This window comes from Phacochoerus africanus, chromosome 1, assembly GCF_016906955.1.
Source record: "Phacochoerus africanus isolate WHEZ1 chromosome 1, ROS_Pafr_v1, whole genome shotgun sequence".
NCBI classification, from domain to species: Eukaryota; Metazoa; Chordata; class Mammalia; order Artiodactyla; family Suidae; genus Phacochoerus; species Phacochoerus africanus.
In genome coordinates this window covers 210,170,281-210,182,843 of record NC_062544.1, presented here as the reverse complement: position 1 = coordinate 210,182,843, position 12,563 = coordinate 210,170,281, and the positions used below count along the sequence as shown (strand labels likewise).

Below are 12,563 nucleotides of genomic sequence, written 5' to 3'. Positions count from 1 at the left end.
GAACAGTTTTCAGGTGGAGGCCAAAGAGATCTTGGGGAGGCAAGAAAACTCACTCTGAATAGCAAAGAAGTGGGAGATTATTAATCTTTGGTAGCTCTGAGACTACTCCCACCCCATACCTGAAAAAACAAAGCTAATACAGGAAAGCAAAGAGAAACATTAAGTCCGTGGGGGAAGTGGGTAGAAGAGGAGGAAGCCTATACCTGAAAAGTTGCTGCAGCAACTAGGAAGAGAACCCCAAATTGTGACCATTAAATAGGATTTGTAAATACCCTCCTCTTTTCTCCCTTCTGTTTCTGAGTAAAACCATACCCAGCCCGCAGACCCCAGTTTCCTGTAAGGCTTCCTGTAATCCAGCCTGGAAAATTATATTGGATTGATACACAATCCCAATCCAATCCATTTTCTAGTTTGCAAAGGAAAATCCGGTCCGACGTTTATTTTTAGCAGCGCTCCCTGTGACCGAATGCTACAGCTCTTCAGCGGGGATAACTGAGGATCGTATTGGGGAGAGAAGCAAAGAAGGGCGGGGGAGCGGGAGGCGGTGAAAAAGAGAGGGGGACGCCCTGCGCATGCGTGCCAGCGCCCATGCAAATCTGCTGTACATCCAGAGAGCAAAGTGGGATGATCTGTCACTACACCTGCAGCACCACGTTCGGAGGACAGCTCCTGCTCGCAGCTTCTAGACCCAGGTAAACCCTCCCCAAAACCGAAACAACCCCCTCCCCCCGCAACAAACTGAGCGGGCATGGTGCATGCATGTCAATACCAGGTCGCAGCCTATCCCCTGTAGAGGCAATCTGCTGCTGCTGCTGCTAAGTGTCCTTTGGTGGCTGATTGCAGCTTCAAGGTTTAAGAAATCCCATCTTTCAGGAAGCCTGAGGGGAAGAAAGGAAGTACGGGCAAAATCATCAGATTGGCTTCCCAGATTGGGGAATCTGAAGCGGGCCCACATCTTCCGGCCAACTTCCATTGAACTTCCCAGTACTCGAAAGGGACGGAAATGGAGAGCAAAGGTATGTGGCTGTCCCCATCGGGGGACTTCCCGCTGCATGTGCGTGTGGCCAGGGCAGTCCTCAGCGAGGGGACTGCAGTGCTTGGGGAGCGAGCATCATACTAGGTCGATAGGAGGAGATGCTATGTCCATTGCAGCACCAGGGAAGTGTGGCAGGAAGGCGACTTCTTTTTAACTCCCACAGCTTGGAAGACAGTGTTTAATACTCCATCAGTTGCGTAGTGAAGTGTGATGAGTTTTTTTTTTTTTTCTTCCTTCTTTTTAGGTAGGGGGGTGGGAAGAGTCTTTGTATGGTGGGGGAGGAGAGGCGTGTTGATAAAGCAATTTCTTTTCTGTTAGAATGGATGTGTTCAAGTAAATATATTTCATTGGCTTTAGGATTGCTGACAGGCATGTTTGTATCTGATATCCAATAATGCATTGCTATAGAAAAAATGTTTGGATTTCTCCACCCTCACCCCATGAAGATGATATTCCTGGGTGTATATGACCACATCCTACTGCATTTTGAATATATATCAGCAGAGAAATTGGGTCTCTTTGAAACAGTGTGCGTTAGAACTGACCTCTAAGAAGAACAGTGTATCAGAGTACTGCTTGGCTCCAGGCATGATGCATATACTAGTTCTGGATATGTATATATTAATATTCTCCTCGTAAGCAAATCTGCATAATGTACACACACTAACTGGTAAATGAACTATAAAAATCAACTTTTGATAGCATATTTAACCCATATAAGCAAGATGGCCATTAAAATTGTAAGATTGGGTAGCCTTTGGGTTTAACTCCCTCTATGCAGGTCTCTCCCTCCTCCTCCTCCTTAAAACGCCCACCAGCTTATAAGAGTCTTGAGTGATGTGGCCAGATATCCAGTAGGAATATTGGATGTATATAATTCTGGTGAAACCAGAAGAAATGATGTCAACTTTTATGAAACTATATTCATTACCCAGAACTCGAGAAGCTATATTTGAAACATGGTTTTATTTTTAAACCAGGAATGTCAGTCATTGTGGTAATGTGCTCAGGATCAGGGAGTGATGGTGGGTTACCTATTTCTGGGCTGATTAATAAAAATGGAGTGTCAAATGATAGCAGGTACGTGTTCAATACAGTATCCAATTAGAAGAGTTAAAGTATCTTAGCCCAGGTAAGCATTTACAGTATGAAAATAACTGAATCAACATGGATTTAGACAAGCTGGGAAGTTTTGAGATCATTCATGCCTATGATTTGCTGATGGCCATTTCCTTGACTAACAAAGATGTACATATATGAGAGACCCTCATGTCTATAAATATACAGGAAGCATATATTTATTAACTCTATTGTAGAATCCATTTTAAAATGCAAAGCCAAGTCTTAACTCGCAGAGATCTGTAATATTCCAGTTGATTAAGTATTTCTGGAGCCTAAGATTAACCACAGGCAGAATATCATTTTACTGAGAAGCAATTTTTTTATTTAGAGGACCCCTGCTATTTGCTTATTAAACTTGGTTATTGGGCAAAGGTTCTTGGTAACATTTTTGTCTCCAATTTATAGACTAATTCCTGGTCCATCATAAAAGGGAATGTATCTCAACAGTACTTTTTAATTTCTCTTGTTTGCTCATAAAATATATGTCATGCAAAGTTCCATGTGGTTTGTACCTCCTGCCAGTGACAGTAGTATTCTAGTTATTCTGCCAGTCTTGGGATTCTGGAAAGGAGAAAGAACTTCAGAAGTATATCTGAGACCAATCCGGGTAGAAGTTCTACAGCAATCGAGAGATCAATGATACACGCTTGAATCAAAGCACTGACCCAAAGGCAATGAAGAATTTTGCCCCAAACTGATATTGTGGTCATTTTGCAGAGGTACCATAATTGCTTCAGGCAACATGACAAAGGTCCTTCTGCATGTTAATTTCTAAGACTTCCTTTACAAAACTGAATTAGTCAGCTAGTGATCATATGGAGAATGGGTAATTATTTACACATTAGTAGCCTCACTTTCTAAGTTGATGTAAATGGCACACTGACAGACAGTAGCTAACTTGAAATTTTTATTATAGAAGAAAAAAATGTTTATTAAGAGGAACGTGGAGTTCCCTGGTGGCCCATTAGGTTGACGACCTAGTATTGTTGCTGCTGTGGCACAGGTTTAATCCCTGGCCTGTGAACTTTTGTATGTTGTGAGCGCAACTAGAAGAAGAAGAAGAATATATTCATATCCCATTGGAATTGGTGGGTCTTAAATACTTTATGCTGACATGTACAAACTTCTTCCTCTAAAAGATTCAAATTTAATACTAGGAAGGCATTCTCAAATGTAAGCAGATTTACTTAGTTCTTTCTACTGGCGACTCTCTTAATACTCAAAAAGTATTATTACATGATACAGTTGAGAGTTCAGGAGTTCTTCATCCCAGAAAAAAATGTAATGGCCCAATTAATCTTGAATCTTGTTGCCAGGATTTGACAACTTTCACATTACCTTGGCATTTGAAAACCTTTCGTAGAGCACTTATCCAGTCTCCAGCAAGTTGAGCATCATTTATTTACAAATAAGATTTTTTTTTCTTCTTATTGCTTTGCGTCACCTCCTGTCTGTCATCTGGGTAAAGAGGAGAGGAAAATAAATCAATTGACCTGGCAATCAATTTATGATATAATTTCAGTGACCTTATGTACAATGTTAATTAATATTGCCTCAAAGATTTGGGTTGGTGCACAGACCGAACAGCCTTGCAGTGATTCACAGACTTGGTTGCATGTTCGGATGATCTGGCATGCTTTGTAGCATGCTCATGCCCGGTTAAACCCCATACCAGTTACAGCAGAATGCTAGGATAGGAGAGAGGCATAGGTGTTTTTTAAAGACCCTAGGTATAGCAGTGTTTGGGAACCACTCTTCTAGCCTCTTGATAATTGAAATGTGTTTTGGAGACCATTTTTTAAAAATTTTATTTATTTATTTATTTATTTTTTATTTTCCCACTGTACAGCAAGGGGGTCAGGTTATCCTTACATGTATACATTACAATTACATTTTTCCCCCAGCCTTTCTTCTGTTGCAACATGAGTATCTAGACAAAGTTCTCAATGCTATTCAGCGGGATCTCCTTGTAAATCTATTCTAAGTTGTGTCTGATAAGCCCAAGCTCCCGATCCCTCCCACTCCCTCCCCCTCCCATCAGGCAGCCACAAGTCTCTTCTCCAAGTCCATGATTTTCTTTTCTGAGGAGATGTTCATTTGTGCTGGATATTAGATTCCAGTTATGAGTGATATCATATGGTATTTGTCTTTGTCTTTCTGGCTCATTTCACTCAGTATGAGATTCTCTAGTTCCATCCATGTTGCTGCAAATGGCATTATGTCATTCTTTTTTTATGGCTGACCATTTTTTTTTTTTTAGAATTGTAGAATTCCGATCTTCACTCCAGGCTTATTGAATCAGAACCTGATTTTTAACAAAATCCTCAGGTTATTTGCATGCACATTAAAGTTTGAGAAGCATTGATTTACAGAAAGGAAAGAGGTGTTTTTTTCTATCTCTCCCTCTCTTGTCTGTCTCCCTCTCTCCCCACTCATAATATTCTTCCCTCTCCTGCCTATGGCCATACCTTTTCTTCTCTATTCTTCCCTCTCCTGCCTATGGCCATACCTTTTCTTGTCTTGCTAGGTTCTCAGGCTGGCATATTGGAAACACCTGTGGAGCTTTTAAAGCATAAGGATGCTTAGGCCACACCTCTAGATATTCGGGTTTAATTGCTGGAAACTGGGCACAGGCATTTTAAAAAAGTGATCCAAATGAATAGTGAAAGTTAAACATTGGTCTAGGACCTTGCTGCTCAAGGTTTATCCCATAGACAAGCAGCATTAGTATCACTTGGAAATTTGTTAGAAACGCAGATTCTCTGGTCCTACTCTAGACTTACTGAACCAGATTGGCATTTCAGCAAATCTGCTTGTCATTTGTATGCATATTAAAATTTAAGAAGCACCCGTTTAGACCTTAGAGGACTGGCTTTGTCTACAAATGACACTCCTCTGGGCACCTCAGTATAGAAAATTTGATATCATCTGATTAATCAGTACAGAAACTCCTGGATATGTGAGTATATTATAAGTTTTTTAAATTGTTTTTGGAGAGAATGGAAATAAAATGAGAAAAATTTCTTGCCTCATGGTTATAGCAGAAAACAGACTCCCTTTTCAATACCCTCTCTCTTCTTCCTCCAGCCGTTTAATTTCAACCTCTTGATGATCTTTAAACACTCATTCTATAGGTTCATTTTAAGCTCCTGAAAATGTCCTGGTATTAACCCATGGTATTGTGATGTTAGACTGCTTAAATTGAGGCATATCTTAGTGTTAATATGGTATCACCCTCATCCCACTGTCATGTACCTTTGTTCAGTTCTTTTGAGATTCATTTGATATGTCTTTTGCCCCTTAAAGTCTTCCCTGACCTTTAATTAATATTTACTGACATAATTTTACATGACCTAAGTCCTTATTTGTCCCTCAATTACTGCATTTCTCACAAATCAGCATTGTAATTTTTGTGTTCTTTATTTAAACAAACTTTTATTGAGCATCTGCTATGTTCCCAATGTGCTTAATTCTGAGAATGCAAAAGAAAACTAAGATACAGTTTCTGCTCTTAAAGATCTCACTCTCAAATCTCCATTAATAGTTTAACTTTCCTGTGGGCATAATATGAACCAGTAGCATTCCTGCAGGTACCCAGGTGCCTGCATCAGAACACTTTCATTTATATAGTAGGGACCTAGATTATATATGTTGAATTGTATAGCCTTCATTAGTTTATGATACTATGTTTATTGTAAATTGGGAGAGGTGAGAGAATATTGGCTACCAGAAACATCAGTTAGATTCCAGAGCATAAAAGGCAATAAATAACTGGAACTGCTTTCTTTATAGAGGACTTCACATGTGTTCCCCATGAAAATTCAACTGTGTTCTGAGTTTCACACCAGCATTAGAGTCAGGCCAGGAGCATGAACCAACATATATAAGGGATAGAATAATATTTCTCTGAAACTAGAATGGTTCATCTTGCAAGCAAGAAAGGAAATATGTGCATAGTTTATCAGAGCTAGGAAGTGATATTAAGAAAAAGATACTTCGTAGTTGAAAACCAAACATTTAAACCTTGGAGACCATTGCCAGATAAGTAAAATATAAAGCAATAAGAAACAACAGAATAGGCATTGGGCATAGGAGATCCCTGTTCTTATCCCAGCTCTAATGGTGTAACCTTGGACAAAGCACTTTTCCTGTCTAAATCTTAAAGATTCTTAAATATCAAAAGGAGTTCATTTCATTTAATTCAAAATATTCAAGGAGCTGCCGCACGGTTCTAGGCACATTGTTAAATGCAGGGGACGGAAATGTAAACAGCGCATTGCGTTGCCCTCCAGGAGCTTAGAGTCTGGGGCTACCTCAACAGGCTCAAGAGCTATTGACTTCTAACATTATATTTCTTCTCCATTCATCTTTCAGAGTTCTAGTGGGTTACCCAGGAGACTAGAATATAAAGTCTTAGAGTTATTAATGATCTCGACGGAGACACTTAACATTCCACAACATGAATGCCAGTCCTTTGTCCCATTTTTGATGTCCTTATGCAAAGTTGTTGTGTGGGAGAACATATGAACTCTTGCTAAGTATCTACTTTAGAAGCTGTTCCAACTGACTAGCTACCTGGCTAGTAACCTAGTGTCTGAGTCAGGTGGTTATTATGAAGCTTGTTAGCATCAGTGATGAGTCTGGAGATGGCCAGTTATCTCTGACATTTCCTTATCTCTGACCCTACTAGGTGTCATGTTTTGTGCCTACTGAATGACCAATAATTATGGTATATTGGATTTGTTAATCTTGAGTTTCCTAATATGTCGCATATTCACAGCATAAATAACACTTATTAGACACTATTTTTTTCTAAAGGGCTTTTAATGTCATCTCTCTTAAAACCTTGTGACTAAACATGTTAACTTAATTTTGTAGCTAACAAAACAGAGGACCAGAAAGACTGACTTACCAGTCCATTTTACCTTTATTTCTCTGTAAAATAAGAATTCTTGTCCTGTCCTAAGGCCCATACATAATATTGTGACAATGAAATTAAACTCATACCAATAAAGCATTTAGAGTTTAGAATTATAGTCTTTCATTATTATTAGCTGTGTTTGTCTTTTCATTAGGAGCTCATCCTAGAGGGGAGAAATGAATCCTTTGCCATTTTTATAGTCTTAGCAGCAAGTGTACTGCGTAGACGCTCGACAGACCATCTCCATTGACTTCTGTGAAGGATTTAATTTACCAAAAGGGATTTCTTTTTTGTTGACTCTATATTTTTTGTGAGAAGTCCTTAAGTACATGAATTTGTCTCTCTGTTGCTTGGGCTTAGTGTCAGGGCAATTATATAACATCTTGTGGGTTTGGAGATGGAGATATATTGGGTCCAGTATTATACTTTGGTTGGGTTTAAAACATAAACTGTGTAAAATCCGGCCACTAACAGAATTTACAGTTAGCACATCTAAATCCCTGGGCACCCCATGGTACATGAGACTTGGGATTTTTAAGGAGCCTCTCAGGTGATTAGGATGTGCCCTATCAATTAGGAATCAATAGATAAGGCCCAGGGTGATTAATATGAAACTGTAACATGAACCCATGTCCCATGTCAGAAACACTGCAGGACTCCTGCTGCCTGGACCTTGACTCTTATTATCGCCCTCTTTAGTGTTAAGAGTATACATGTATGAGAGAGAAAATAATTCTGTGCTACAGGCCTGGGTTAGAAAATAGACATGCTAATAGATAGCATGTGTCAGGCTAAGAAGACACATTACTTCCCCCAGTGTCTTCATCCTCATCAGGATTCTTCCATGCAGAGGATGGAGGATTTTGTTCCAGGATCTATGTCTATAGTTCTAATTCTAGTTTGCTATTCTCTCCAGTTACTTTTTGAAACAGTCTTGGTCTCCTTGTCTTTAGGGATGTGGGACTCCCACCCGGGGAGGCTGTGGTACTTTGCTGCTGTGATGCAGCTGATGGTTAGGTTGGCAGAAGTCCCAAAGGATACCTGTTGCCTCTCCACAGATCTTTCTTTTTTTAAAGCGTGTACTCTGCCTGGCTTTTTACCTAAGACAAATCCCACCACCAGTGATTCACAGGGCACAGATAATTGAAAGTAGGCTTTAGACATTGTAAAAAAATTTTAAAAATTAAAAAAGGAAAAGGAAGTGCTATTCTGTGGTGAGGCTTTTGTTTCTGTAGAGTTTTGTTTCTATTTGTGGACTGGCCATTAGCCTGAGAAGCAGCCCAAAGAGGCTAAACTGTAGGAAAAAAATCAAGAAGCTTTCAGAGGCCATTCAGAAGATAACTAAGCACATCAAAGATTCCTCTAGCTAGCAAGCAGGAGAAAGCAGCAATGCCAATTTGCCAATCTACCCCAATAATTCCTACAGTTATCATCCATGTAAAATAATTGGGTTTTTCTCAATTCCCAAATACTGATTCCAAACATGTTGAACAAACCTCATCACAAGATAAATTGGAAATTCCTTTTTTAACCTTTGGAAAACCAAAAATGTAGATGTTTCTGACAATTAAGGAAAAACGTTAAGGTGCTTTTGCCCTTAGTCTCATTCTCCTACTAAATTGGGTTTAGATGCTCTACAAATTGGAGAATTTCACCAGATTTATTACATGATCATCCTAATTGTCAAAAATCTGGAAAGTTTGAAATTAGATTATTTAAACATTTTTTCCCCAAAGGTACGTCTTTCATTTCAAAGTATTTTTAAAATTTCCAGCACTACTTAAAATTGAATTTGGTTTACTTTTTTCTTTCTTCTGGGATTTAAAAGAGAAATATTTGCTGTGTGTCAAGAGAAAGGTCATCATGTAGATCATGCTTTATTTGCAAGCCTGCACATAATTCAAAATGAGATGATAATGGACTTTGCATCAGCATAAAAAGCAAACTGGTAGTGCAAATATAGCAAAATCCTCAATAATACTGAGAGGAGGGAGACAACCAAAGCAATTTTAAAACAAGATGATTGTTGATTTATTTTATTTAATAAGCTATAACGTTTTGAGTGCCTACAATGTGTTAGATTCTCTAAGGCTGAACTTTTTAAACTGGGCTCTACATACTAGTGGGATAATGAGATTATGTACCAGAGTGATTTGATGAGGCACAGAAAACAAGGTGCATGTTCTGATGAAGTAAAACTAAGATTAGTTTAGGTGCTAGAAAACCTGGGTTCAGATTCTAGCCCCTCTATTCAGTGGAGAAACTTGGGGAATGTCTTTCTTCTCCTCTCTGGAGCTCAGTGTCCTAAATCTTTTATGTGTACACACATATACTCTATTTGACTATTGATTTCTACTTTCTCATGAAGAAATTGCTTTTTCAGCTTATTTGTATTCTTCCTTTACTTCGTCCTTTTTAGACTTGATGTCTATAGAAAACAAAACAGGGTGGTCATAATTACATTAATTTTTAAAGACCCAGTGTGGATTTGAGCTAGCTTTTTAAAGTTTTATTGAAGTATAGTTGATTTACAAGGTTGTGATCATTCCTGCTGTCCTATTAAGTGATTAAGTTATACATGTACCCACATCCCTTCTCTTTCAGATTCTTTTTCCGCATAGATTATCACAAAACATTGGGTGGAGTTTTCTGTGCTATACAGCAGGTCGCTGTTGGCCAGTCATTCCATAGCTTCTTAAAGCTGAGTTGTGTGACTGAATTTGTTGGATCTGTAGCTGGGTTGAGCAGTTGAACTGGGTTGATCAATTAATTTGGTTCCCTGTGAGAAAGCACTAAGACTGGGGGGGGGAGGGGGAGAGATACTTGCTGAGAGTTTGTAGATTGCATGATAGTGACCACATATGAACCCAGGTATGTCTGAACCACTGGGTGGTTGCAGTGGCCTTGAGAAAAAAAGCTTGGCTCTTGGGTGTCTAGAGACTTGGATTTCAATCCTGATTCCTACCCCAATTCCTTGTGTGAGTTGAGTTGGTCACTTTGTTTCTCTGCCCTTATTTCTTCATCTGTGAGATAAGGGCTGGGGTCAGAGGGAAGGCTCCTTTTATCTATGGAATTGTGAGAACCAGCATTTGTGACATGTTTGTGTAAGGACTCCAGTGATTATGTTCTGTTTAAGGATTCGTGGTTGGTGCCTTGGGCTCTCTTATTTCTTTGGTTAACTTGGTGGCATTTTTGCTCATCAGATGATACATTATATTTTTTGTAATTTTTTTCACCCACCTCATGTGTCTTTACAAGCAAGATTAGTTTATTTAGACATCAATTATATGCAAGGTTGATTTAGTGGATTTTGTTTCCTCCCTCTCTCCCAACCCTAACCAGCATTCTCCCCCACCCTAAAAAAAAAAGGAAGACAGAGGTATTGCCAAGGAGTCCAGGGCCTGAGCGTTTTATTGACATTATAGAAAGGACATTTGATTTTCTTTTAGTTCATAGTCATTAGTAACATATTACTAAAAAAATAATTGCACTCAGTTCATCATTGTTTTCAAAGAGTTAAAAACCTTTTCTCTCTTCTGATGTTTGATTGGCTACCCATCATTTTTGATACAAGAAGCCGTTTTTACTTCCAGATAAAAGTTATCCAGAGTCTAATGGTTTCATGATTAATAAGCTGAATTTCTTGATTGTGCAGAGAATACAATTTAGTGATGGGACGGACTATTTTCCAGCCATTAACATGTCATGAACATGAGTTATAATCAGAAATACTTGTGATATAATCATGATAATTATAAAAAAATAGAGATTTAGTTATCTGCAGTGATTACAATAGTGTAAAATGTGTGTGTCCATGGACAAAGACTAGCTCGTAATATGTGAAAGTAGCAGATTTGGGTAATGATGATTGTATGGTGAGGATTTTTTCCCTTTTCACATCTTTCACTGATAATTTTATTATATTTTTTCCATGAAGCACAAGTGTACTAGGAGTTAGGCTCAGTTAGAAACTTTATAAATGAATCTACCTAAACTGAACTAAAGCAAAGATCTTCCTGCTTGATGGTTTCATGCTTTATTCCTGTGAGACACTGAAAAGACATTTGAAGTGATAACTGAGCCTTTTGAAATTATGCTTATATAGCTTGTACTGTGTAGTGGGCACTGTGCTTTACCTGTAGTGACTCGCATAGTCCGAACAGCCCAATGAGGGTGGCATCGCTGCTATCCCCGTTTTAGGGAGTAGAAAATCCTGGCATAGGGATGTTAAGTGACTTGACCAGGTCACATAGCTTATACGTAGCAGACAGGCTTCAGCGTCCACGAGCTTAACCATGGCTGAACCTCTAAGGCACACCTTGCTCTGGTCTGGTAAGTCAATGAACAGAGCTTCCTTTGTTACTGAAAACTAGTCTAGCTGTATTCAAAGGCATAAAAGTGTACAGTTTATCAGCCTTCAGAATGCTGACCTCTGCAGGCTCCGGATCTCCCAAGCCCTGGGTCAGTAAGAGCCAGACTTGGGGACGCATGAAGAATTGCTGCCTGCTACCAGGTGGCCATGAAAATCACCTGCTGCTCTTGTGCTCCTGAGGTGGTTTCCCAGTCCAGGGGCTCACGTCAGCATGGGGTCTCACCTTCCCTCTCTCTCCTCATCTTGAACAGCTGTTCTGCTTATCTGGGAAGTTCAGTGATATGGTAGAAAGATTATAAGGCTCGAATGAGGGACACAGCTACCAACTTGTTCGTCACTGTCATTTGGGCAAGATTTATCTCTGTGTCTTTGCCTCCTCATTTGTACAATGGCTCTTTCAAGATGACCAGGACAAGTAACATATATCATGAATTATAATATAGCCAATAAATATACATTAACATTCTATAAAATATATACAACACTGTATCTAGGAGTTCCCGTCGTGGCTCAGTGGTTAACGAATCCGATTAGGAACCATGAGGTTGTGGGTTCGATCCCTGGCTTTGCTCAGTGGGTTAAGGATCTGACACTGCTGTGAGCTGTGGTATAGGTTGCAGATGCAGCTTGGATCCTGCATTGCTGTGGCTCTGGTGTAGGCCGGCAGCTACAGCTCTGATTCGACCCCTAGCCTGGGAACCTCCATATGCAGTGGGAGCGGCCCTAGAAGAGGCAAAAAGACAAAACAAAACAAAACAGTATATCTAATAAATATGTATATGTATTTTTTATATTTCTATAATGAACCAAGTATAAAATCAGTACTTCATGTTAACAGCTGCTGCTCTTGTGATTATTCTCCAGCCCTCGGGCTTACTGCTTCCTCTTTTCCTGTGTGGGGCTAGATTCTTGCCTCAAACTCCTCACTATCCCATTAGCCCTTGGCCTGGAGCTGGAGGCAGCTTTTGGTGTTCTTCACGCCGCGGCACAGGAACATTCCTGATGCAGGACCGGACTCCTGCCTGCTATTGGCCACTCCGGCCTTTCTTCCTCTCCCTACCACATTCTTCCTTTCCCCGCTGTGGCCCCTCCTCCCTGCCTTGACACCAGCT

The 12,563-nt window shown here is 39.7% G+C and overlaps 1 protein-coding gene across 2 annotated transcripts in view; it reads left to right on the top strand.

The window, feature by feature from the left end:
* Positions 1-602: 602 nt before the first annotated feature.
* Positions 603-12,563, top strand: part of FGF12 (fibroblast growth factor 12) — a 570,669-nt gene continuing 558,708 nt past the window's right edge. For both annotated transcript variants that reach the window (XM_047788857.1, XM_047788848.1), the window contains exons 1-2: positions 603-692; positions 874-1,016. In XM_047788857.1, coding sequence (XP_047644813.1) covers positions 1,004-1,016 — 13 coding nt within the window. In that variant the 5' untranslated portion in view covers positions 603-692; positions 874-1,003. The remainder of the gene's footprint in view (positions 693-873; positions 1,017-12,563) is intronic.